The sequence below is a fragment of the Megalobrama amblycephala genome, linkage group LG21 (assembly GCF_018812025.1).
Source record: "Megalobrama amblycephala isolate DHTTF-2021 linkage group LG21, ASM1881202v1, whole genome shotgun sequence".
Taxonomy (NCBI): domain Eukaryota; kingdom Metazoa; phylum Chordata; class Actinopteri; order Cypriniformes; family Xenocyprididae; genus Megalobrama; species Megalobrama amblycephala.
The window spans coordinates 20,851,644-20,879,622 of NC_063064.1; the positions used below are offsets into that span (position 1 = coordinate 20,851,644).

Sequence of the window (27,979 nt, forward strand, 5' to 3'; positions counted from 1 at the left end):
GTTCGAAATGCGTGACCGGCGGTATACTGTAACGAACATCTGACGCCGCCCACACTGCTGAGAGCGACGGTTAGATGAATATGTAAATATGTGCCATGCACTTTCTTCTCAGTAACAAAATAAACACAACAAAAATGAGAAAACACCAAGTATTTTTATAGAAATCATAAGAAAAGCGTCTGATCATAACAGCATGGGTATGTTAGCACGAGCTCTGCAAAGTAGCACTCCAGTCATGTCACGTCTTCATATAGCAATTTATTCAATAGATTGCTTAAAATCAAGCAGCTTTACAGTATCAAACATGAAAAACAGTGTTAGTGCCTCAATTTTTTTACATGCACAACTTCATTTTGTACTATAAAGCGGCTATCCAGTGTGTTCATGTTTTCACCAGCGGAGATCTTACCTCAACAAACTCAAACACTCGAAATGAGAGTGAAGGCGGAGCCTCTGCGCACACCTCCTATTATCGTCACTGACCAATGGTAGTACGAAGGTGTTTTGCAGCTTGCAGTTTGGCAAGCCGTTTCGAACTTCCAAAAAGAACATAAAACGAACTTTGTTTTGGCCTGATTTAGTTCGAAATTACATCACATCAGTTCGTTCTTTGATTTCGTTTGAAGTATACCAGGGCTTTAACGCCTCTCGCAGTTCGAAACGCTTATGCTACGCCCTACGCCTTTCGTATTAAACTTACGACGTCAGTTACGCTTCGTAAGTTGAATAGATATAGCTAGATATTTTACTTTATAACTTGTTAAATATGGATATTTTTCTTACACAAACGCATCGTTTTGCTTCAGAAGGCCTTAATTAACCCCCCGGAGCCATGTGGAGGAGTATGTTTATGATGGATGGATAGACTTTTTTGAGCTTCGAACTCGTTGCCCCCATTCACTGCCATTATAAAGCTTGGATGTGTTAAGATATTTATTAATTTAACTCTGATTGTGTTCATCAGAAAGTCATATACACCTAGGGTGGTTTGAGAGTGAGTAAATCTTGGGTTAATTTTCATTTTAAAGTGAACTAATCCTTTAACAGCACTATGAAATGATGGCGATATACAGACTTTTAAGGTAATAACCTAGTTATTTTTCTTGTTGCCATTTTATTCAATTTTAATATCCGAATGTTAGTGGGAAGAATAATACGAAAAAAAACGTATAGATAGCATTCTACATACGCGATGGACATCTTTGATCACTCCTTTGAATAAACATGCTTCTTCAAATTAGAATTTCCTGTTTAGGCCTACTGCTTCAAAAAAGCAGCTTTATTTTTTTCCCCCAGTATAAATCAGTAAGAAAGTTAATTAGTGACAATTTCACATATAGAAAATTAAATTTCATTCAATTATATGTTTCATTTATTTAATAAATTAGCTTGCATTTTATGGTTCATGCTAGAAAAAAAACCATCCATTTCTCAGAATGCTAATTTACCTGTTTTTTGTTTATAATTTTATCTTGTAAAAAACAATGTGGACATTTTGTGGAGCAAGAGTAAATATGGCAAGAGTAAAATCTGTTTTGATGGCTGAGTTAATTGTTTTGACAGCACTGTTATGACTCGGGGTAAAATGACAAGAAATGTCTGTCAAAACATTGCAGCAATCTATTATCTTATGGTGCAGTTCATCAAACCATTCCTGCATTTTTCTGAATCATGAATAAGCAAGTGGCTGTACCAATGATTTCCAGTATCAAAAACCTCAATTAGCCTATTTGAGATTTTATTTGAGCATCATGTCCAGCATCAGAAATGTTCTACAGCACCAGCACATGCAAAAGATCATCCAGAGGTTAAATTGTGTTTATTTTATTCTGCTTTGAATGAGAGAACATTGGCAGTGAACTGGAAAATTAAATCATCAATAATATAAACTGTTTCAGGATGGGAATAATCAAGTATCCATTATGTAGCATCATGTACCAAAAGCACTGTAGTCTACCCAGCAAATTCCCCTTGGAACCTCAATCATTATGTGGTATTAACACATTCATATTTGGAGTCTTTAAGGAAAGTAAAAGGGTGACTGAGTGTCATTTAGTCATCATAAAGGGCATAAGCATTGCTTCATAGCTTCACCTTAGTAATCTGTTAAGATATAGCTGTACACATTGAGTAACACTGATATGAGCAAGCGAGAAAGCAAATGTTTGCTATTATGTATTGATATGTATAGCCATATTAAAGGTACTCTGCAACATTTTACGCTCAAAAATACATCATCAATCCTTCTTCCAAAACATGTTTTTGTATTATCCTGATTGACTATGGTAAGCCTATTATAAGTGTTTATAATTTAGACATGTCGGGATGGTTTTTGTGGGAAATTGCGTACATACGTCACTCAATCGTGTGTGACTCGTCATATTCGTACATAGAGAAAAGTTGCTCTGGCTACTCTGACGCATGTATGGTGCAAGGGCGACATGGGTTAGCTTACAACGAGCGAGAAAGGTTGACAGGGAGCACGCTAAATCTCCAACCTCCGGGGAATCAACCGTTTAAAAAAAAAAACAGAACAGAGGAGAGACTGCTGGCAAAAAGAGATGTGACAGAGCTCGTAATAAAACAAGAATCAACATCGACTTGGCATTTCTTTCCATCTAAACTGTCTAAACAAATCCATCTAAACAAAAGTTACATTGCGTACCTTTAATAATTGTTAAAATTAAATTATTTTCTTGTTGTACAAGTACCTTGATGCATTAGCATCAGTTTCACACTTAATTGTTTGCTGCAAATGACTTCAAAGCTGCCGGTTAGCATAAAGCAGTATGGATGAAAGCAAATACATTAAATGCCAGAATATTCAAATAAACTGTGACAAAACAATTAGTAAGGTTTGTAACACGAGAAAAGGTAAACATGAAAATATACAAATGATAACATGAAAAAGGTGATAACAGACTAGATGACAGAATACAGATGATTTTGATAGCAAATGTTACATTAAGGGGAATGTAGCTTTTTAGTGGTAACAGTTAGTAAGAGGAAAATATCAAAACGAGAAAACATACTGGAGTCTCGAATATTATGAAGACTTACAATATGAAATGTTTTGCCTAAACTGTCTATAATCAACAATATAAGCAAAATATACTTAACCAAGTATGATTTCATTAAGAACAAAAATGGACCTTTTAATAATCATGCTGTTCATATAAAAAAGTAAAGGTATTCAGGTGTCTGCATAAAAGAATGCTAGATTTATGATTTGTAGCTTTCAGAAAGCACAGCTTAAACCTATTGAGAAGCTGAAAAAAATGTGAACAAAGAATAAAAATGCATTATTTGCAATATTTGTGGCCATACAACTGATTTAATTACTAAATCAGTTAAAACTAAAAACTGTTCTATGTTTTTCGATTCCACAATGAGTAAGAAGGTTCTTCCTCCTTCTTCTTAAACCTTACATTGCCCAAATCTCACAACAATATAAACATTTTGACACTCAGGACACATTATTCTGGGTGTGTTTACTTCTCACTCACAGAGTGTGTGGCAGCATTGGGCAAATTCAGTAAAAAATGCAGACTATATTCTTGCATTTTTTTAAGCTTTTTGCTTGTCATTTTAGTGCTCTGAAACAGTTGTTTGCAATTAGTCTGAAATATCAGTTGTCCAAAATATGGCTGCATACTGCTGGTGAGACTCTGGTGCTTCCTGCAAGCTTCACAAGAGCCAAAAAAGGTGGAGGATCTTGAGTCAGAAAAAAAATGATACAACTGTGCCCTTCTCTCCTTCTTTTCTCTTATTTTCTTGCCATATTGTTGCCTCTCCAGATTTCATTCTTCTTCCATGAATTCCAGATTTCCAAATCTGCCCCTGGACCAGCCAGTGGCCAGGTATCTCTTATTTCCAAGATGGCTTCTCCATCTCTGCAGAGTAAGAAGAGAGAGGTGTGAATTTCGGGGAAACCACAATATGGTACTGATTTACTTCCCAGCTACAACAACTAATAATAAAGTACATTTTCATGACAATTAATCATGGCAGTAATAACTGAATGTGTGTTTATTCTTGACATTTTATGAAAATTAAACATTTTTTTTCTTGAATCACTACTTTATTCTCAAAAAGTAATGAGTTTATTCTCAATATGTTATTTCTACTTTTTTTCTCAAAATGTAATGATTTTTTTCTTAAAACACAACTTTATTCTTGAAATTTAATGAGTTTATTCTCAATATGGTATTTTGACTTTTTTTCTCGAAAAACTGGCAGTTTTTCAAAAACTTGGCCCTAATCCTCTTCCATAAAAAACAGTAATATTGTGAAATATTATTTAAAATAATTTCTTTCTAATTTTATATATTTTAAAATGTAATTTATTCTTCTGATGGCAATGTTGAATTTTTGGCAGCCATTACTCCAGTCTTCAGTGTCACATGATCTTTCAGAAATCATTTTAACAGGCTTGTAAATATCAATCTAATTTAAAGCTCTAATTTCGAAACACTGCTTGTTATTTATCAGTATCACAGTTGAGAATGGTTGTGCTGCTTAATATTATTGTGGAAAACATGATAAATACAGAATTCTTTGATGAACGGAGAGTTCAAAAGGGCTAACAATGTACAGTAAAAGTCAATTTAATGCAATTTGATCATTTTTATCTAAACTTGTGAACTGGAGTATAATGTGTTGCATGAATGGAACTGCATTTGATAACTAGTTGTCTGGTGTCCAGTTGTCTCCAGTTGTGGTTTATTTTTCAATGTGAATCATGCATTAGGCCTGTCAACCTCTCTCAGACAATGACAAATGGCAGAAAAATAATCATAATCATGTCAATTTTACCTCTGTCCAGGTCAATGGCTTTTGGGGAGCAAAGTTTGGTCATTTCAGCTTCCTTCAGAAGATTGTTCTTGTAGTCTGAGGAAACAATCAGAAATGCATTTATCTAAGTCTTTTTTTAAAGGCGGTGCAACATTTTGAGAGGAAATCAGATGTAAACTCACCCAACTTTGTCTCCTCCTGGTTGCTTGACTTCACCTCTGGCGTGCTTCGCTCACATTCTTTCCTAACACATGATGTGTGGCCCCTAGATGTATGACACACCAGGACAGTTGATGCTTTAAGCATGACAGCTGATGCTGAATGTTCACAGATGGCATTTTAACATCAGTGGGTACTCACACATACGTCACCGTCGGTAGTGGTGGGCTTTCGACTTTACGTGGATCAAAATCTTGGCCTACATTTTATAAAAACCAAATTAGCTGCAAATATGAAATCAAGTGCAGCATAAATCATATCTGAGCATACAAACGGCCACATATTGCCTAAATATATATAACTGTGTATGAAGTTAAAAGACTTTTCAGGTTCAACAAAGGAGCTATTTTCACCACGGTTACATTATATTGTATATACAAATAAAGACAAATAAGAGAGATAAAATGCAAAACGACAGATGGAAGTGACCAATAAAAGGACAGAAAAACCTTGTCTTTTCCGGTGACGTGTGAGGAGAATGATAGCCAGCACAATAAGGGCTAGTAGGAGGAGAGTTGCCAGGATGTAGCCTAGCTGCTGCAGGAAGTGACTCCTTTGGTCTGGCAAGATGACGTTGATGACATGTGGCGGCACTTCCACCATATTGGTGTCTAAAAGAGAAAATGATCAAGAAGAGTTTGGCCTTGAATTTGATCCTTTTTGTCATTTTCAGTAACCAGCAGAGGGCCCTATGTTACTACAAAGCTTAAGGTGCTTACAGAGGTTTATGAAAGTAGCTTATGAAAGCACAGAATATTTTTATGTAAAAAAGGTCACTTCAGCATGAGATATATTATTATATTCTGACTTCATGCCTTAAAAAAATGAGACCATTATCATCCGGAACTATTTATTCTTTATTCGGCTCCAGATTAGATTATACAGAATGGATGCTATATTAAATATTCTACATAAAATAAATACTACAACATTATGACAAAAATAATGATTAACCTGCTATGAAACAGAATTATTTTTTCAGAGAAAAATTACTGAAATACCAAACTCCAAAACAACAACAACAAAGAAATATACTTTTAAATTATTTGTTTATTATAAAACAAACAAAGTTTCTAGATATTCATTGGAGCTGGATTCATAGGGATATCTACAACATATCAACTGAAGACAACTGAAGAATCAGTACAGATGGCAATAGGGCTAAACAGATGTTGGAGGTGAGAGAGTGCATTGCTGAAGTTCAGAGCATTGTGTTGGCAACACAAGGTCATGGGACAGATTCTCAGAAAATATACACACAGAGATAAATGTATACCTTTAATGCATTCTAAGTGGCTTTGGAAAAAATATCAAATATGCGACTGTAAATACTTAGATTTAAGCAGCATTTGTTTATTTTAACTGTAGTCAAAATTCGGTGAGAAAGACCGGAAACTGCCACGTGTTTTTCAGCCAGAATGAGATTCACTTTTTTTTTTTCCTGGCAGTAAAACATGGATTTAAATAAGAAGAGTGGTGGAAAACAGAGGGAGGAATGGGGGGAAATGGGGAGGTACTATGTGGTCTATTTTACTGAGTGACTTTGCCATTTTGCTTCCACAGAAAAATTTAATAAATAAGCTAAAGTTGCACCACTTCATCTATAATACAGACATAATAAAGACACGCAGCCTAAAATGACGACAGAAGATGACTAAATATGACATCATAGTTCTTAGAAAAGAAGTATTATGAGATGTGGAAAATCAATCAGAGACTTCTATTATGTTTGGACCTTGCAAAAGAGCCATGGCTGAAAATCAGAGAGATATTCTTGAGATCTTATTGCTATGAGGTTGTTAAGCTTTTTTCATGATAATATATATATATATATATATATATATATATATATATATACATAATTACATTTTAAAATATATTGAAATAGAAAAGTTATTTTAAATTGTGATATTTCACAATATTACTACTTTTACTGTATTTTTAAACAAATAAATGCAGCCTTTGTGAGCATAAGAGACTTAAACCCCAAACTTTTGAAAAGCAGTGTAAATAAACTGTAATTATTACCATGAAAAAAATGTGTTAAATTTAGTTAACATAGTAATAACTATATGCATAATTATATGTAACTAACCCTAAACCAAACCAACCCTAATCCTAACCCCACAGTAAGTACATGTAGCTACTTAATATTACACAGTACTTAAATGTATGATTACAGTTTAACAAAGACACCTTAAAATAAAGTGTAACAAAAAATTCAAACAATAATATTGGCAATATGGTAATACCCTCAAATACAGACATTTGAAATGTAGTCTTTCTAATGTACCACCCACTCTCTGTGAGAACAAGCTAATTCTGCCTACTGCTGCTTAAAACATACCCATTAAGTAATTGTTACCTGTGAATAACAGTTTCTGCCCTTTAATCTCAATCTTAAACTCTTATTGTGTATGTTTGAAGCTACAGCACTGAGGGGAACACAGGCTAATATCTTAGGGTAGATTACTGTAATCAGTAACAGCTGAAGGATCTTCTACCCTCGATTTTCACAAGACCTCATAAAAAAGCCGGATATGACTGGTTACTGGCAGTCAACAGCAATATAGTGTGTTTTGTCACAACATTGCACTGTTGTGCCCTTAATGAAAAGCATTTTTACTGAAATGGCAATTAAAAAATTTAGAAATGCATTCATTTCTGTATTTTCTACCTCTGGTAAACCACAAAGGAGAAGCAGTCTTTACTATTTCCTGACAGTGCATGAACAGATGTGTTCAAGAACAGCCATGTTTATGATGTTGAGTTTTGGGCTCTGTTCCTGCAGAACAGGACTTCCACTGGGACTTGTCTTGGACTGTCCTGCTTCTAAGACCATAAGGGAACATCAATAAGCTCGAACCTTGAAATTATGGAAAGTCTAAAAAGGAAATAATTTTATGTAATGGCTGTGCTGGATCCAGACAGTTGTCTTTTTCTTCATGCTTAGATAAGACAAAGGCAAGGGACTGATACATTTCTGTTGGCTTAAGAAAGGGTTGAGGGAAGGTTGAAGGGGGAATGAGGGGATGTTGAGGGTGGGCTGACCTAAATCCACAACAGTCTCCTCCTTATAGCTCACTGTCAAATGTTGAGCTCTTGCTACAGCTGGCCAGATGCTTTACAGATGAAGCAAACTTCCCTTTTCCTGCAGATAAACAAGACGCTGTCCAAAAAAACTCCAAAAAGGTTGGAGACAGAGGCTAAAAACAGAGAATGGACGAAAAAAGGAGAAGACTATGAAGTGAGAAGTGAGAGAGAGAGAGCATAACACAGGCAAGAGAGACTGAGAAAAAATTTAAGAAACAGAAAAAGGAAAAATGGCAGATAAATAAGTCAAACCACAAAAAGAAGCCACCAAAAAAGACTTGGAAGTTGAACAGACTGACATTTGTAAACAGGCTGCACACTTGACAACATAGCAAAACACAGATAAGTGTGTATCGTGGAAATCTAATGCTTTAAAGGAATTGTTTAGCTGAAAAAGAACATTTGATCATCATTAAAAGCATCACATGATTTGTTTACTGCTTCTGCTTTGAGTCACTTTTCACCCTAATTTGAGTAAAACTGAAAATTTTGTTCTCTAAGTTATATTATTAACCTTAATTTCATGTTATAAGTTAAACATATGTTATATAAAACTTAGTCTTGTCAACATTTTGGAAATTGTTTTTGTGTTCATTGAGATATTGTTTAAAATGTTACTTTTCAAAGGGGGTGTACTCATTTACGCTGAGCACTGTATCTATGTGGTGTTTTTAATATGCTTTAAAGGATTAGTTCACTTTCAAATTAAAATTTCCTGATAATTTACTCACCCCCATGTCATCCAAGATGTTCATGAATTTCTTTCTTCAGTCGAAAAGAAATTTAGGTTTTTGATGAAAACATTCCAGGATTTTTCTCCATATAGTGGACTTCAATGGAGCCCAAACGGTTGAATTTCAAAATTACAGTTTACAGCGATCCCAGACGAGAAATAAGGGTCTTATCTAGAGAAACCATTGCTCATTTTCTAAAAATAAAGTTTTCAAATTTTATACATTTTAACCATAAATGCTCATCTTGAACTAGCTCTCTTCTTCTCTATTTGAATTCCAGCAATGTAGACACTGCTAAGTGTATTACTGCCCTCCACAGGTCAAAGTTAGAACTAAATTGTCATATACAATATTGTAGTGCAAGTATATAACAATTAGTTCAATCTTTAACCTGTGGAGGGCAGTAATACACTTACAGTATCAGTGTCTACACTGCCAGAATTCTTATAGAGAAGAAGAGAACTAGTTCAAGATGAGCATTTATTGTTAAAAATTAGTTTTTTTGTTTTTTACAAAATGAGCAATGGTTTCTCTAGATAAGACCCTTATTCCTCGTCTGGGATTGTGAAGAATGTTTTGAAGCTGCACTGAAACTGTAATTTTGACCTTCAACCGTTTGGGCTTCACTGAAGTCCACTATATGGAGAAAAATCCTGGAATGTTTTCATCAAAAACCTTAATTTCTTTTTGACTGAAGAAAGAAAGACATGAACATCTTGGATGACATGGTGTGAGTAAATTATCAGGAAATTTAAATTTTAAAGTGAACTAATCCTTTAAGACAAACCATGTGCAAATTCATAAATCAATGCCATTGCTGAGTATTTTGTCTTTTGATGTAAAGACAGCTTCAAAAATGCGGTTTGAAATCGCTGGTGTTTCTTACGTCACAAACTACCTTGTAACCAATCACGTCAACGAGCCAGCAGTATTTAGCATATCATTAACTATGACCACTCTGAAGCAAGGGAGTCGTGTTAGCAACACATTATTAGCTGTTTCATAATGTAGTCAAGCAAAAGGCTAATCATATTAATTACCGTTATGTGTCCGACTTTGTAAAAAGCGATACCATAGTGCAGCGTTGACCAGGTGGATCTCTGAGCTCATGCGAGTGAGTGGAGGCGGGGCTAATTAGCATATTCGAGTATACTAAATGAAGCAAGGGTGTAGAGTTACATTCAAGCTATTTTAAGGCATAAAGATTTTTTTCAGAGGAAAAAAATGTTTAAATATGACATTTTGGTGATCAAAGATGAGTTTTAAGGGATAAAATTATTGACTACAGGGGGACTTATAATCAAAAGATAATCAAAAGAATGATTCAAAAGAATAAATCAAAAGACTCATTCAGCGGTCATTGCTACACATTTCACAAATATGCAAAGGAGAATTTTTTTCAGTGAGCTGTTTTTCAGTGAATAATGACTACAATTTTGGTGTGTTCAAAAACAAAAGCTATCATACAGCTTCATAATACCCGGATTAAAGTTGTTTGAAATATTTTATAATATTTTTATAGTGCTTTTGCATCTTTAATGTTTGTATCTGTAAAGCTTTAATGTTGTGTTCCATAAAAATTAAAAAAATTAAAATAAAGTCACAATGGTTTAAAATGACACAAGGGTGATTAATGATGGCAAAACTGTCCCTTTAAGTCAAGGAAGAGAGCCAAGTCAAACAACTCAAAATCAAAGCAAATCAAAACATCACAGTTTAAAACAATCACTGCAGAAGCCATGCAGAAATATTTAGTTTTTAATGATGAATTCAGCAGTGCAGAAAGTGTTTAGCTCTTTTTTTTCTTGCCCAAAAGTCTGTGATTATCCACAAAATTCCACTGAGGTTTGTGTAGTCTAAGGTCTACAGTATTACTAAACCATAGAAAATGACTTTCCCACATTCTCTTATTAAAGCTCTCCAGAATCCCCACCCTTCTTTTCCCCAACTATCATTGTCACTTAAATTTGTCACATCAGTTCCTCTCTGCATATTATTTATTTCCTTCCATTTTTTTTTATCTCCCAGTTCACATCACCTACCTCCTGTCTTATGCAAATAAAAAAAGCACTTTCTTATCCTACTTTGCTCTTGTCTGCCTGGCAGTACCTCAAAGGAAAACATATGGCTATCGAATGATCTGAACCAGAGCAGAACTCAAACTGAGAGCGGGCTGTGACAGTGGGAGAGGGAAAGGCAGTGGAATGCGAGTGAAAAAAAAAAAAAAAAAAAAAAACAGAGAAAAAGAAGCATGCTTGAAGCAAAAGAGGAATAAGCTTTAAAAGGAGAACTGCTGCATTTTAATGAAGGTGAATGTGGAAACCCAGACAGCAGGGTAACCAGATCTTCAGACTTACCTCAGACTGTTTTAGGTCATGACTGTTTGTTTGAGTTCATGCCTTGTGATTACATCTACCCTATTTCTCCTTCTCTTTTCTTTCTCATAAATGAATGTTTATCATTTAGTAAATACAGATTCAATTTAGAAGAAATAAAAGGGTGGTGAGTGTTTTTCTTTGGTTCAATAAATGCTGACCAAGTAAAGCAAAACTGTTCTGTAAAACAAGTGTTGAATAAACCAGTAATGAGCATCAACCCCCACCTCTTTCTCTTGTAAATACAAGCAAATGACAAAACCAAGAACATCAACAGAGAAAGAAAGGCAAATTAAATAAGGAGAACTCCCTAGCCCGGGGCTCTGAGTTGGAAAGGTATATTCGGGAACATGCTGAAGATGCTCCAAAATGGACGCTCTGCTGTTTAAGTGGCCTGCACTCTCATGCAACTTGTGAGTTGTGTGCCAAGTCCACTGACAACCATTTCAGACACCCTTTACAAACTACAGACATGCATTCACAAGAAAAATATTTACTGGAATCTGTGGTGCTAACAAGACATAACAAGCCAAATAACAATCAAAAACTCCTGACAGCTGCAACTATTCTGTGTGATAAATTGGGATAATTCTGGAAAATCCCATGTGTGCTCTGAGACTATATGAGACAATACATGACTAGCCGTAGCCAACATTTAATGGTGGGGCCAGTGTAGACGTGACGTAAACATAGTCGTTCCATGTAGACCCTATCTGAATTAGCCTCAGTATGGGCCCTAAATGGGTTTGCCATACTAGGGCTAATTCAGAGGGCCGACACGGAACCCGTGGATAAACCCGTGTAGGGCCCATATTTCAAGCCTATATCACACTTACATTGGCCCCACCATGAAATGTAGGGCTGGGACAATACATCTATTTTCGATTCGCGATACAATGAATCTGGATCGATCCTTATATTTTCTCTCTTGAATAGATTCCGAGCTTAGTTTTCGTAGAGGATGGTGCTCTAGGCTAGTTTTTAACAAAGACTATAGAATAACACAAGACGTGTCACTCGTATTGTTTTGAATGGGAGAAAGTGTAACGTGCAATATGGCGGAATAAGTCCCGCCTTCTAAATAAGAGCCAATCGCCGACTGGTAAAGTCATCGCGTCACTGCAGCGGCCGTTAGAAGCACCGGTTTCTATAGAAACAGTCAGACGCGCGCCTCCGAAATGAGGCACAAGAGACGCGCATTTAGGTGTGCGCATGCGCATGAGCTTGATCCAGCATAAAAATACAGGGTTTTTTTGTCATGATTTGAGCGTTTGGAAAAAAAATTATGAGACAGTTGTTGTCAGATTTCATTGGTGATTTCAAATATGAAATTTAATCAAACAGCTTTGGAGCTGCATGATGCCCAGGATGCCCGAGAGGCGTTTCAAAAATGGCCGCCGAGTGAAATGACTTGTCTTAAAGGGACTTTGGTTTTTAACCACACTCTCAAATGCTCACGAAGAAGAGTGCTGGTCAGCGATTGTGGTTAAATATATTTGCACCTCAGCTCAGAATGCTTTTACGACGTGAAATTAATGTAAACAGCCCACTGCGAACACCCTTGTAATTCGCTTCAACTTTTTCGAACTTGAGATGATTATTTTAGGTTTAAAGGTGATAAAGAGGATCTTTTCGTCGACTGAGAAACCAAAGACTGTTAGTGAGTTTTTGAAATGAGCGCATGCATAAGAACAACCCCGTTGTAATAATATTTCACATCCTTACTGTTTTTACTATATTTTTGAACAAATAAATGCAGCCTGGGTGAGCATAAGTGAATTATTTAAAAATAACTTAAAATCTTACTGACCCCAAACGGTATTGTAATTCCCTTATCATATCATAATTCTAAAATTCTAAAAGTAGTAATAAAGAAAGAGCAGGTGTGTACAAAACTAGCAGTTTCTTATGAAGTAAAAAGTGTGTGTTTCTCTTACTTGGATCTTCATTGGGAAGATATTGAGGTTCATCTGTGGGTTCCTGAGGGATCTGAGGGACCGGAGGGGTCACGGAAAGCTGGAAGATGCGTCTCTCGTGCAGGCCGCAGTAGTGATGGTGGAGATGACAGGAGTATAGCCCCTGATCTAGGAGCTGGATGTCTGAGATGATCAGAGAAAAGTCTCCCTGCGAGAATGCCGTGGCAGAAATATTCATCTTTTGTTGAACGAAAAGCGGCCCATAGTGACGCCTCTCACCAGAAGCGTACAGGTCAATGAGTCGATCAGCACGGTCGTGTCGAACCCCTGGAGGTTGACGATCCCAGTGCACCACCTGTTGTTGGTCCTCCTGACTGTTGCCCTCTGTCCAGATGGGCCGGCGGTTAACGCAAGGGAGAACCACCGTGCTGCCCACCAGAACCACATACACAGCCTTCTGACCGTCCCAGAACCGCCTCTCCTTACGTGCTGGGAGAAAAACACAACTGGATGAATATGTAGCACGCATATGAGTATGCAAATATAATTACTTGTCAAAAGTTATTATAAAAATACTGGTTTACACCGCACATGTGCACAAAGACATATTGGCATCCTTAAAATAGTGACTTGTGAATGTATAACAGCTTAAATTAATAAGGTCAAACCTCGTACCATTGATGCTTGGCAAAGTTTTTCTTCTAACATATTGGATTATATAAAGGAATGATTATATAAAATAACCTCTTTTTTTCAGACTGTTAAGTTGTTGATAATATGTCTGTTGCCCCCTCCCCCGATTTGTTTTAATGGATGTTATCTTGTTATACCTAAAAGACAATTAAATGTTGATCACAAAAAAAGTTATTATAAAAATATAAGAAACTAATAATACTTCTATAAAATTGATCAAAAGGACAGTAATACATTTACATGTGCTAAATGTTCTTCTTTTGAACTTTCTATCCATTAAAGAATCATGGGGGAAAAAATGTTTGATAATAATAAGAAATGTTTCTTGAGAAGCAAATGAAAAATTCTGCTTTGCCATCAAAGGAATAAGTTTTGTTGTAAAATATATATATATTATTAGTTATTTTAAATTGTAATAGTAATTCACAATAATACTGTATTAGATATATATTATGCATTTAAATAATAAAATGCAAATGCAGATATAAATGCAATTTATCGTTTAAATATTTTTTAAAAGTTGGTGAATGGAGATGAACAGGAGAGGGCAAAATTTTCTTTTCAAACGGTCTTCACATTCTTTCCATTCTTCAATCTGCAGACAACTCCTTATTTGGCATGAACTTGAACCGTTTGATCAAGAGGCAGGTTAAATGCCAAGAATAGCCATACAAAAAACTCTGAAATATGAAGGGAATTTACCAACCTGATTTGGTGACATTGAGCTGAACTTTGATCGACTCATACAGGTGGCAGTAATGATGATGCAGGTTACAGGAGTAGATCCCTTTGTCACTCATTGCAACATCTATATGATGAAACCCAGACAAAATGCACTAATTTATCTAGAAATTAACATTGGGTTTTTGCCTGGAAGTTTGAAGGTTAGTTTGAAGTGTGGAAGTTTAATAGGCCTTATGTAGTTTGAATACTTGAGCAGTTTTAAGGGACTGAAAGTTATATAGCTAGGTGGCTGCTAAAGTGTTCTCATGGTTGTTACGAAATTGTTCTAAATGGACATACATATAGAGAGATTGATCAATTGTGATGATATTATCAAGTAACGTTTGTGTTTCCCAAAAGTATCTCACCTTTGATTACCAATGAGAAGTTACCATCCTTAAAAGCAGTCCTGGGCATGCTAACGCGTCCCTGGTTGTAACCATTGTAGATGCGCTGGTCTCCAGCAGAAAACATGTCTAAAACACGTTCCATTGCATGGTTCGGGCCACTACGAAGTAAATCCCAGTGCACTACCCGTTGGCGGTCCTTTATGCGGTCTTGGGTCCATACCATGCGCTGACTGTGACACTGCAATATCGCCTGTGATCCTTGGGGGGCGCTGATATTGTACATGGCAACCACCACGCTACTGCCATCACTTTGGCCTAGCGCTGAGACACAAAGGGCAGGTTTCCCGAAAACAGATTAGGTCTAATGATAGAAAAAGACTACTGTATCATATGTGATTACTTAAAGTAAATGGAGCAGTGCTGTTGTTATAAACCATTTTGTTGCTACAGCACCAGTAAACTAGAATTTGCAGCATTCTCAGTCCTGTAGAAACACTACTGTTCAAACATTTTGGGTCAGTAAGATTTTTGAATGCTTTTGTAAGTTTTTTGTAAGAAGTCTCTAGAAGTAAGAAGTCTAAGTCTCTCTATATTCAAACGTAATTTATTCTTGTGATGGTAAAGCTGAATTTTCAGCATCATTACTCTAGTTTTCAATTACATGATCCTTCAGATATCATTCTAACATGATTATTTGCTGCTCAAGAATCATTATTATTATTATCTATGTTAAAAACAGATGTGCTGCTTAATATTTTTGTGATACATTACTTTGATGAACAAAGTTCAAAAGAATGGAAATCCATTATAACAATGTTTACAATCTTTACTGTCACTTTTAATCAGTTTAATGCATCTTTGCTAAATAGAGATATAAATTTCTTTAAAAAAAAAAAAATCTTACTGACCTTAAACTTTTGAACGGTAGTATTTTTGTATCATTATGACATTATGTAAGGTGCTCAAAACACATTTGTTTAAAGTTTTATAGTTGTATGGTTCGAGTTATGCACTTACCAGGGCTGAAGAGGAATGAAGCCAGAACTGTAAAATAAGCAAACAGAAAAATTAGTTTTGATTAAATACAGTGTGCTGATCTAGGCCAGCTCATGAATTTCATCCCACTAGGTAAAGATCAGAGATATTATCACTGTTTTCAGAAATCGTCGTTTAGACTATCAGCTCTGAAAAATCAGCAGGCGCTTGAGCAGCACTGTTAATCTGACAGGCTGGGTGTTTTATAACGGACCATGGACCATGAAAATAGCACAAGAAAACAATATAGGTCTAATATAGGAAAGATTCAGTAATACACAAAGAGACGGAGGAGTGCAGTAAGAGCCAAGCCATGTAAATTTCCCTGTTTGCAAAACAAGTATCACCAATATTTTGAATTTGCATCACTTATGTCTGAAAGGACTATTTATGGATGTTTGTTTGAGTCTGAAATAAACACCTCTTCTTACGTCTACAAGAAGAGTCAAAACACTCTCACGGCTAATAAAACATTCAACAAATATTACCTAAGCCCGTATTATTTCAGTCACTGAAAATTTTGTCAAGCTGAAGTTCAAACCAACCTTAAAGGAATAGTTTACCCAAAAACAAAACACAGACATTCGCTTTATTTGACATGTTCATGAGAGAAGTAACAATGTCTGATTCATAAACAAATCGGTAACACTTTACATTAAGGTCCCATTAGTTAGTGCATAAATTAACAATGAGCAATACATTTGTTACAGTAATAATTCATCTTTGTTAACATTAGTTAATTCAACTGGCATTGTTTATTCATATCTACTCGGAATATTAACAAATACAACTTTTGATTTTAATAATGTAGTAGTAAATGTTAAAATTAACATTAAGATTAATTTAGATGTAGTTTTCATTGTTAGTTCATGCACTCTAAAAAATAAAACATTGGTTCAACAAAAAAAAAAAAAAATGTTAACGTTTTCCACTAGAATTTTTAACTTAAGCCAGTTGGGAGAATTACATTAATTCAAAGCAATATTTTGAGTTGATCCAACATAATGTTTTAAGTAAGGTGAAGACGTTTTTTTTCCATAATAAAAACACATTTCTAAGTAACATGAACTTAATAATTGTCAACATGAATGCAACTATTTAAGTTGATCCAACATAATGTTTTAAGTAAGGTGAAGACGCTTTTTGGACACAATAAAACTGCATTTCTAAGTAACATGATCTTACCAAGCACCGCCTGTCACCATGATGGTAAATCTCCAAAAACCCACATTAACAGAAACTCTTCTAAATTAGCATAACAGAACAGTAATTACTGCTAAATCTCCCTTACCATTAATCTTGTGCAAAAAACATTATATAACACTTAATTTTAGCATTTACTCTCCCTTTCAAGTGCCATGGGCAAAGCATGATGGGAAATATAAATCCCAGCCCAGTTAAAAGAAGTGTTCATACAACTCAAAACAATGAAACACGTTTACACGTCATCAGAATGTATTTTACATTAACAGAACTTAAAATTAAATACATTTTTGATAAACTATGACAAGTCATGATAGTATATCGAATCAATAGGCATAATTTGTGTGTCATCCAAGCTCAATAAAATAACAATTACAAGTAAAAAGTCTAACAGCATTTCAGAACTTGATTTTTTATTTCACAACAATATATATATTTAAGTAATGACTAGAGGTCACCTGAATTAGTTTTTAGAGTGTGTTAACTAATGTAGATAACCAATGTTAACAAATTGAACCTTACTGTAAGTGTTAATAACAAATAAATTCCTTTTTCTGATTTCCTTTTTCAGTTCATTTCTTTATTCAGTTTGGCAAATAACTTGTCAAATCAGATTCATCACATGAATCACTGAATCAGCAGTTAACAGCTCACTGGATTGGAAGATTACTTTGATGTCATACACCGATCTGTCTGCACAGCACCGCTTCGGGTCGAACACACCTTAAAGGGTTGGTTCACCCAAAAATGAAATTTCTGTCATTAATTACTCACCCTCGTGTCGTTCCACACCTGTAAGACCTTCGTTCATCTTCGGAACACAAATTAAGATATTTTTGATGAAATCCAAGTGCTGTCTGACTCCTCCACAGACAGCAATTTAACCACCACTTTCAAGGTCCAGAAAGGTACTAAATACATTGTTAAAATAGTCCACGATGAGAATACTTTCTGTGTTTTGTGTACTTTTTATATTATTTTTGTTTTGTTTTTGCGCACAAAAAGTATTCTCGTCACTTCATAAATTTAAAGTTGAACCACTGCAGTCACGCCGACTGTTTTAACGATGTCTTTAGTACCTTTCTGGAAACCTTGAAAGCGGTGGTTAAATTGCTGTTTATGGACGAGTCATAAACATCTCTGATTTCAGCAAGAATATCTTAATATGTGTTCCAAAGATGAACGAAGGTCTTACGGGTGTGGAACGACATGAGGGTGAGTAATTAATGACAGAAATGTCATTTTTTGTGTGAACCAACCCTTTAAATCTGCACCGGTCACGTGGTACAAGTTATATCTCTCAGATTACGAGTTTACATGTTGTAATTATAAGTTCTACAAGCATGCGAAGGATTTTTACAGTTCAGAATCGTTACGGTAATTATATGGCGTGAACACACCTTATCAGGGAATAATGTCTCACATGCATGTTCCACAGTAATCGTAAGGCTTCAGAAGATTTGAAATATAGTACACAAACTGCATGGACTACTTTTAATAAACTTTTTTTACACAACATGAGGTGAGTAAATAAGGACAGAATTTTCATTTTATGAACTTTATGACTAAGGGAGTGGTTGTACAGTCCCAGAATCTCTTGCATTAAGAGGGTCTGGGACAATCCAACCACTCCCTTAGTCATAAAGTGGTAACATTTTCTGTGCTTCCATTTTCAGCATGCTGGAAATATAAGAGATTTATCTAAAAATGGGTTGGTTTACTTGTTTTTTAAATTCCACTCTCACGACCCACGCGCTTAAAAACATACAGTACAAAACAACCACAAACAGACACCCTGTAGAATGTTTTTAGTGTTTCACAACATTGTTAAACACAGCATTTCATTAAAAAAAATTAGAGAAGTAGTTATTTTTGCACAGCTGTCTTTAACAGCTGTAACTGCATTCAGATGAGTTAACTACGAATAGTCATCTGTCACTGTCTGTACAAGAGGCAGATCTTCTGAAAGCCAGCACAAAATATAAAACCTTCTACAATATAGAAATAATTCACAGTAAAACTTCTTTTCACATAGGATTTCAACTCTGTATGGTCTTTGAGGGTTGTTGCATGTCATAATGATTTTGTGTCAAATCAGAAAAAAAGTAATACTTTTTGAGAATATACAGCAAATCCTGAGGGCAATAGAAAGGCAGTAATAAGGATGTGTTAGAAGCCAGAGAAACCACAAACATCAGAGCGAAAGGCAGAGGAGGAGGAGGAGGAGGAGGAGGGAGAGGGTCAATGGTTTGGAATCTGCTGAGGAAGCACTGAGGAAATGCAGAGGCTTGTCCGTATGCTCATATATGCGTATTTCATTCACACACACACACACACTAACGTGCTGTGGGCAAAGCTACACCTGCACACGAGACTGTGAACCTACAAAACTGCATCTCACTTTCTATATCTTTCTCATATTACGTTCTTTATTCAAATTAAAGGGACAGTTCACCCAAAAATTACAATTCTGTGCCATCTGCTCACTCTCATGTTGTTCCAAACCTGTGTGACTTTTTATATTTTAAATAATGTTCGAGTCCAAACATCACTGGACACCACTAAGAAAAAAAAAACACTGGGATCTTTTAAAAATATCTTCTTTTGTGTTTCACAGAAAAAAGTCAAGCAGGATTGGACATGAGGATGAGTAAACAATGACAATTTTCATTTTGGGGTGAACTTTCCCTTTAAGAATTTTACAGTAAATCATGCAATATGTCATTAACTTGACAAAATGTTTGAACAGATTTTCAGAATGGGTATGAAAGAAGTTTAGAAAAAAAAAAAATTCATTAAACTTGTCTCACTCTCTCTTTGTACAGCAAATGTTCCATTTTCTAAGTCTGAAGTCAAGGCTCAGATGTTCTTTTATGATATTCATGGAACACAGATTTAAATGAACTGAAAACTGAATAAAGAGCTGTATTTTTTAATGATGGAAGTTATTTCATAAATAGTTCTACACCTGAAATGAGCCAATGTGCTCAATCTCATTCTCAGCCTAGTAGAAAACTCTGAGCAGTGTTTTTTGTCAGGCCTGGGTATATTTAAAAGACTTATAGCCAAGGTTTGTTTAAAATAGTAGACTTTTGTTTTCTTACAGACCGGGTGTGCAGAATCTTAATGTTATGGGATTTTCCACTCAAAATAAAAACTATAATAACATGTCAAGTGTATTAATTTAAGCTGAATGTTTAAGATAGAGAATATAATAAGTATTTTACTTTAGTAAGTCAGTGTAGGGAGCATCCAGCAGGCTTGAATCCTTTTAGAAGTTAATATGGAGGCAAAGACAGCTCCATTCCATACAAAGGTTAGTTTACCGATTATGAAACATCAAGCTCTAATTGGGGAAAGAAAAAAAGATCTGCCAATGGGGTCAGTCTTAACTCACCAAAATTGGTTAATCATAAGTTTACAATACTGACTCAATCTGTGATAGAGCAGTACGTCTTTACTTGCTTTAAATAATACCTTATGTCTTTACTGTTTATGTCAAGTGAATCACCCTGAGTCACTCTTGAGTTCTAAATGTGCAATTCTTGGTCCAATGTGTTAGGTAAGGGGAATTTTCTTGATTCATTCTGTTTTCAGTGCAGAGACCTCCAAAAGAATAAGCTTTGGCTCTTGGTGAACCATCAGCCATCATGGTTAAACATCTCATCCCCACCACCCAAATTCCCCTCCGAACTAAATAAAATTCCATGCCACATCTGGGATTTATTCCACAGAATGTCCAGTTCCTTTGCTTTTTTTAGATTGTCAACTTTTGATGTTCAGGTTATACAACTTTGCTTTAATGGGAGCATAATCTTTTCTTTGGGTTAGTTCAAAACAAAGTCATCAGTCTTGGACACAGGTTTGAAGTTATCTGCGCCAGCTGGTTTTAGCATTTGGGTCTGGGTCTCAACAGTGCAAAATACAGACTGAAAACCCATTACATGACATTATAAAACGTTTAAACAGAAGAGAATATTCACAAACATGTACAATGACTCTCAAGAGATTTGAAAAGATATACACACTCAGGTGAGGGGAGAGTGAATTGACAAGTTTCTTGTACATATCTTACCACACAAACACTGTATATAATCCAAAATTAGGCTATACATTTATAGATGTCTGTTTAAATACGTAATAGACAAGCATTTATCCATTATTACATCAGCAGTCAATCTAAAAACAACCAAAATAAAACTTTTATATAACTTTTTTCTTGATACAGGTAAATCAGATACTCACGTTGAGCCAAGAAAAACGCTCGAGCGCTCAAGGGAACAGCCAAATTCTTCATGACCGATTTCCTCTCGAGTTGATGACTCTAGGATGTGTTCAAAACAATATAAAAGCAAATGTGCTGGCTTTGTTCACCTGACAAGCATTTATCGCAAAGGAAGACTTGCTGTTTGTCGACCAGCGACATCAGCAGCAGCGGCAACAGTCTGCTCTACTGACCCACCTTCAGCATTCACAGTCCCTCCGCCTGGCCTGCCCCTTTAAAAACACGAGCAACAAACACTTGAGCTACTGTCTTTGTTCATATTCTCCTGTTATCCAGCAGGAATATTAAATACTTAACGATGACTTTGGCGAGCAAATGTGAAAACCTCAACACAGTGCTCACAAGAAAATTAAATCCGCTAGAGAGAATTAGTTTTTAATGAAAAAAAAAAAAAGTAGTCCAGTTCGTATGTTTTTGTGCCACAAAAAAAATGTTGTGTTCCTCCGATAAACTGCGTTCGTTCGCAAGAGTTTTGTAATGGAAATAACATGAGGTGGGAAAAACTATTTTGCTTTTGCAAACGAATGCGAAGTTGCCGCAAAAGTGTAAAAAATCGTATTTTTTAATAGCCTACTTCAGATATTTTTATTTATTTATTCATTTATTTATTCATTCATTTATTTTTATTTTTATTTTTAAAGGTGCCCTCGAATGAAAAATTGAATTTATCTTGGCATAGTTAAATAACAAGAGTTCAGTACATGGAAATGACATACAGTGAGTCTCAAACTCCATTGTTTCCTCCTTCTTATATAAATCTCATTTGTTTAAAAGACCTCCGAAGAACAGGCGAATCTCAACACCGACTGTTACGTAACAGTCGGGGTGTACGCCCCCAATATTTGCATATGCCAGCCCACGTTTCCAACATTATAAAAGGCATTAGACAAGGGCAGCCAGTATTAACGTCTGGATGTGCACAACCAAATCATCAGACTAGGTAAGCAAGCAAGAACAATAGCGAAAAATGGCAGATGGAGCAATAATAACTGACATGATCCATGATAGCATGATATTTTTAGTGATATTTGTAAATTGTCTTTCTAAATGTTTCGTTAGCATGTTGCTAATGTACAGTTAAATGTGGTTAAAGTTACCATCGGTTATTACTGTATTCACGGAGACAAGAGAGCCGTCGCTATTTTCATTTTTAAACACTTGCAATCTGTATAATTCATAAACACAACTTCATTCTTTATAAATCTCTCCAACAGTGTAGCATTACCCGTTAGCCACGGAGCACTATCAAACTCATTCAAAATCAGAAGTAAACAATATAACAGTATACAATACTCACATAATCCGACACATGCATGCCGCATGCATGACGAACACTTTGTAAAGATCCATTTTGAGGGTTATATTAGCTGTGTAAACTTTGTTAAGGCACTGTTTAAGGCAAGCGCAAGCTCTGTGGGCGGAGAGCACGGGATTTAAAGGGGCCGCAGCATAAAATCGGCGCGTTTATAATGATGCCCCAAAATAGGCAGTTAAAAAAATGTATAAAAAAAAATCTATGGGGTATTTTGAGCTGAAACTTCACAGACACATTCAGGGGACACCTTAGACTTATATTACATCTTTTAAAAACATAATCTAGGGCACCTTTAATATTTCATTTAAAGCAGAACTCAGTAAGATTTGCGAAGCTCCCCCTACAGGTTCCTTCAGTGAATCACACTGTCGTAAATACTCCAAGCGCAGCTCTGGACTACAACGACTACAACGCTCACCAGCACAGTAGTTTTGCAAATACAGTACAATAAATCTCGATGGAGGTGGGTAATTTTCGAAATTGTATTATAAAGTCATAATATATACATTGTTTTTGAATTACCGTAAAGCATTTTGTCACTCTCGCGTGAACGTGAACATGAGGCGAGATTGTGTCGGGTCGGCGCAGCTCAACTTGCAAGTGCTGTTTTCTGGCGTAGACGTGCCAGAGGGGGTTAGTGCACGCCTCAAACACACCACTACAAGTCAATTAACCATCGTAAGGACTTAGAAAACTATTTATGAAGGTAAAAAAGTTACTTAGTTCTGCTTTAAATGTATGGTACCATAAATAATGCTGATATAGCTTATGACAGAGACGTAGCCTATGTGGTGTAACACCTGGTAATAGTTACTAATGGTACCCCATTCGCGGTTTCTTCAAGGTGTTGTTGGTGTGTTTACAGGCTTTGCTCGCAGCATGGTTGAGGGCCACAGTGCAGACTCAGCTCCCGCAATGAGCAGTAAAACTCCAGGGAACAAACAATCAAGACAGCCTAAGAACCCAAAGACGTCTGCAAGCAAAGAGAGAATTAAGAGGCAACTGTATTTCTACATCTAGGCCTACTTTATAATGATGTGAAAGCAGACTTTGAGATTCATGCTCAAATAAACTAACAAGCAGTTATCATTTCACCAAACATTTATTGAAAACCGATTTCAGTACTAAATTATAAATATGTGATAACTGATAGGCTATAGTCTACTGTAGCACGTAGCATTTGTTTCTGGTAATAAGAATACCAAGCGCCTGCTTAGTGGATTTAATCTATTGGCCTGCTCATATTTTGGGTTTACATACACATAATGATGATGGAAAAATGAGTGTATGACAACATATTTCTCCATCAGCTGTACAAACAACAAATGAAGTAAAAAGATTTGGTCTTTGCTGCCACCTTCTGGATTAAGTAAATATTGTAATTATTTGACAGGTCAACAGCACACCAATATGATCCCGTTCTGCACTGTTCACAACATCTAAAGCACTTTCAACACGATGTGATAGCCTAAATAAAAATGAAAATAAAACCAATAAAAACATGTTCCACACAAACAAGCAACAGATGACATGACATTTTTAAATGCTAAAGAAAACAGAGTGTCTACAGAAAAGGCTCGACCATGCAAAGCTTTGAAAACATATAGGAGCACTTCATAGTTTGATTAGCACAGGAGTAATGTGCTCTCTCTTCTTAGTATCAGTTTAAAGCCTAGCAGCTGAATTCTGAACAAGCTGCAGGCGAGAGAAAGAGGATCGACTCTCACCCAGATACAATACAATCCAAATTGGATGACAAAGGCATGCACAACTTTCTCCGGTTACACTTTAGAATAATGGTCCGCCATTAATAAGTAACTATGCAGGAAGTAATGCAGGACTAATGAGTCTACTACATTAACACTTCAGATACTACTATTAACTAATATAGAAACAAGCTTAACTAATCAATAAGTAATATCAAATTTAGGACTAAGATAGTTCCTTATTAGCTAATCAATAATTAGAGAATGAGATTGGCATTATTAAGAACTAATAGGTAACTATGACAAATTATAAATAATTAGCTACTAATTAATTACTAATTATAACATTAAAGTGTCTGAGATGTGAGCAATTGTCTTTTTTTTACTCTCAACATGGTCATAAAATGCATCACTAATTACTCCAAGTCATTCTTCAAGAACTACTAGTGATCTAGACCATTATTTTAAAGTGAAAAAAGATGTTTTAATAATGGTCCTGATCACTAGTAGTTCCTACATAGTGACTAGGTAACACTTGAGTAATTAATGATGCATTTTATGACTATATTCAGAGTAAAAATGATGACTGATTACGTCTCAGACACACGATAAAGTTCTTTACAATTTGTCGTTAGTTATTAATCTCTTTAGGCAATTATTGATTAGCTAATAAACTATCTTCTAAATTTGATATTACTGATTAGTTAAGCTTGTTTCTATATTAGTTAATAGTAGCTGTCCTGCATTACTTCCTGCATAGTTACTTATTAATGATGGACCATTATTCTAAAGTGTTAGACTTCAACTTAGATCTAATTGAACTTAGATCTAATTACCTTAAGGTGGAAAAAATGGCAGCATTAATTTGTTCATCAAATTTAAAGGGTTCACCCAAAAATGAAAATTATGTTGTTGTTCCACATCCGTAAGACCTTCGTTCATCTTCGGAACACAAATTAAGATATTTTTGGTGAAATCTGAGAGGTACTCGTCCATAGACAGCAATGTAACCACCACTTTTAAGGTCCAGAAAAGTAGTAAAGACATTGTTAAATCAGTCGGCGTGACTGCAGTGGTTCAACCTTAATTTTATGAAACGACAAGAATACTTTTTGTGCACAAAAACAAAACAAAAATAACTTTATTCAACTTTATTTCCTCTTCCCTGTCAGTCTGTTGCGCAGTTGGTGCAGTGAACACATTGCATAAGCTCGGAGCCAAAAATTACACCAAGATTTTTCACAGTAGAACGTTTTTTTCCCCCCAGGTGATCATTGATATGCTCCACACATCCCTTTTTACCGAATAAAATAAACCCATGTTGCTTGCAAAGATTACAAAAAGCATGCACATAATGTAACTAAAGCTATTAAACATGATTAAGGTGAGACCAGGAGCATTCAGATGTGCTGGAAGGACATAAACATTAGGATTACTTAGTGCAGTCACTCTTGTTGACTATTTTTGGAATATCTTCTCATAAACAAGAAATTATGTCATCTATTCTGCTTTGTAAATAAACAAAATAGACACATTTTGGTAGTGGATTTGGCATTTGAAGCATTTTAATTGGAAGTTTGTAGGTTCTTTTTTTTGGGGAGCACTGTGCAAATTTGTTACCTGTAAATATTGAAGCTACACACATATGTAAACTGATAAAATCCAAGACATGGATTCAGCCCTTATTATGATGTCAATAGTCAAATTAGAGACAGTGCCAAAAAGAGACATAACAATCAAAAGGCATCAACAATAAGGATATTTTCTACAAAACAAAGCAGGTTCAATAAATATCATATTTACAGAACACTGAAAAAACAAAACAAATGCATGCAAGTTGATTTTTATTGTGGCGTCTGAAGCGAAAGTAGTCCACAGTTGTTCTTTTTTGATTTTTTTTTCACAAGTGTGATTCAGTAAATTCCTACAACCTAAAAGAGTCAATCTATTTTAGGTGTTTCAGGAGCTACATCATCTAGCAAAAAGCCCTTAGGACTCAGAGGTCAAATCCTATATTTCTGTCCATCAAACGATTCATTCAAGGATTAAGAGTGCTTTAGAGTTTATATTCATACTTTTTTTTGTGATGATAGACCTCCACAGGGCAGCATTGCATGAAGTACAAGTTAGAACATGATTCTTTTTCTGTCCCTTTTACTCTGCAAAAGCCCTGACTGTTGCATCGTTAAATAAAAACTGATTAACTCAAGTCTCTTTGATTCATTGTCAGACGGGTATTATACAAAACGGATGTCTTTGTATATATGACCCTTCAACTTTATAGTTAATATTAAATTACTGAATTATGGTCATGGCTTTTAACCGAGAGTTCCACAGAGTTCTTCCTGGTTTTCTTCCTGTCACTGAGTTTTAAGTCCCCTTGGGTACACATCTTTGAAGATGAAGTCTTGGACCAAAGGTATTAAGTCCCACCAATAGACCAGCTAATGGCATCAGCTTCATTGACTCAAACATTAAACTTCCCTAAAGGGAAAAAAAAAAAAAACAGAATAAATGTTAATATAAATAGCAAACTAATAACATATCTGTAATGTGATCTTTTTTTATATTAAAGCAGCTGGTAACAATTATAGCGTTTCATAACACCAAATCATTCACTAAAACATCAAGGAACAATTAGAGACCCTCCACAAGGTAAAAATAGATATAATACATGGAAAAATGTTGAAAACTCAGTACACAGTATTCTAGATGACGTCATTCTCTCTGAAGGTCCAGTTCTCTAATAACTCTGGGTGGAGACTGAGATTATTAGATAAAACACACTAGGGACAAAAGCCCTGGATGCTGAAATGCCAGCTTCCCACAAATGGCAAGACAATAGGGGCTTGGCTATCCTGTGCCTCAGTGACTGAGATCATTGTGTCTTGCACTATTAAAAGCTATATCAGAAGAGCACATTGTCTTCTAATGAGTCCACACCGACGGTTAATGATGTGCCACACACTGCGGTGAACATTAACAATGGGGAGGACATGCTGTGCAAGCATGTCTGGACAACAAGGGAGAGTTTTGTAACAACCTGCAGTAGCAATCTGTCAGCAAGCCATTTAGTGATTTTGGGGGGTACATCCTAATGCCTAGTGTTGACATCTCTTAATAGCAACTTTATAGGAATGGCTAAATTACCATGTTCAGTTGGTGAAGAAAGACAAGGACTAAGTTTTAAGGCTTGTTTTAATCGCAACTTGCTTGTAGATACGCGACTTAAACTATTTACTTTTCATTCTCATGAAAATGAAATCATCCTGCTGAGAAATTTAGTGCAACAAATACTACCAAATTGTACTTTACAAATGTACACTATTGTTCAAAAGATGGAGTCAGTAAATTAATATATATTTTTTCAGCAGGAATGCATTAAATTGATCAAAAGTGAAAGAATTTTCCGTTCGTCAAAAAAAAAATAAAAAAAATAATCACGGTTTCCACAAAAATATTATGCAGCACAATTTTATCTATAGTGATAAGTATTTTCTTGAGCTCCAAATCAGCATATTAGAATGATTTCTGAAGA

The 27,979-nt window shown here is 35.5% G+C and overlaps 2 protein-coding genes across 9 annotated transcripts in view; both read right to left on the bottom strand.

Annotated features, from left to right (window-relative positions):
- Positions 1 to 1,802: 1,802 nt before the first annotated feature.
- On the bottom strand, positions 1,803 to 21,649 carry mxra8a (matrix-remodelling associated 8a). The gene is made up of 10 exons (XM_048172807.1): positions 21,381 to 21,649; positions 15,915 to 15,941; positions 14,916 to 15,218; positions 14,531 to 14,632; positions 13,153 to 13,620; positions 5,463 to 5,624; positions 5,155 to 5,212; positions 4,977 to 5,059; positions 4,816 to 4,890; positions 1,803 to 3,893 (listed from the first exon to the last, which is right to left on the bottom strand). Exons 1-10 carry the CDS (start codon positions 21,430 to 21,432, stop codon positions 3,868 to 3,870), a joined length of 1,356 nt encoding a protein of 451 aa, XP_048028764.1. The 5' UTR covers positions 21,433 to 21,649; the 3' UTR covers positions 1,803 to 3,867.
- Positions 21,650 to 25,975: 4,326 nt separating this feature from the next.
- The window catches only part of plekhg5a (pleckstrin homology domain containing, family G (with RhoGef domain) member 5a), a 45,681-nt gene continuing 43,677 nt past the window's right edge, over positions 25,976 to 27,979 (bottom strand). For all 8 annotated transcript variants that reach the window (XM_048171741.1, XM_048171742.1, XM_048171740.1 and 5 more), the window contains one exon: positions 25,976 to 26,925. In XM_048171741.1, the coding sequence (XP_048027698.1) occupies positions 26,916 to 26,925 (10 nt within the window). In that variant the 3' untranslated portion in view covers positions 25,976 to 26,915. The remainder of the gene's footprint in view (positions 26,926 to 27,979) is intronic.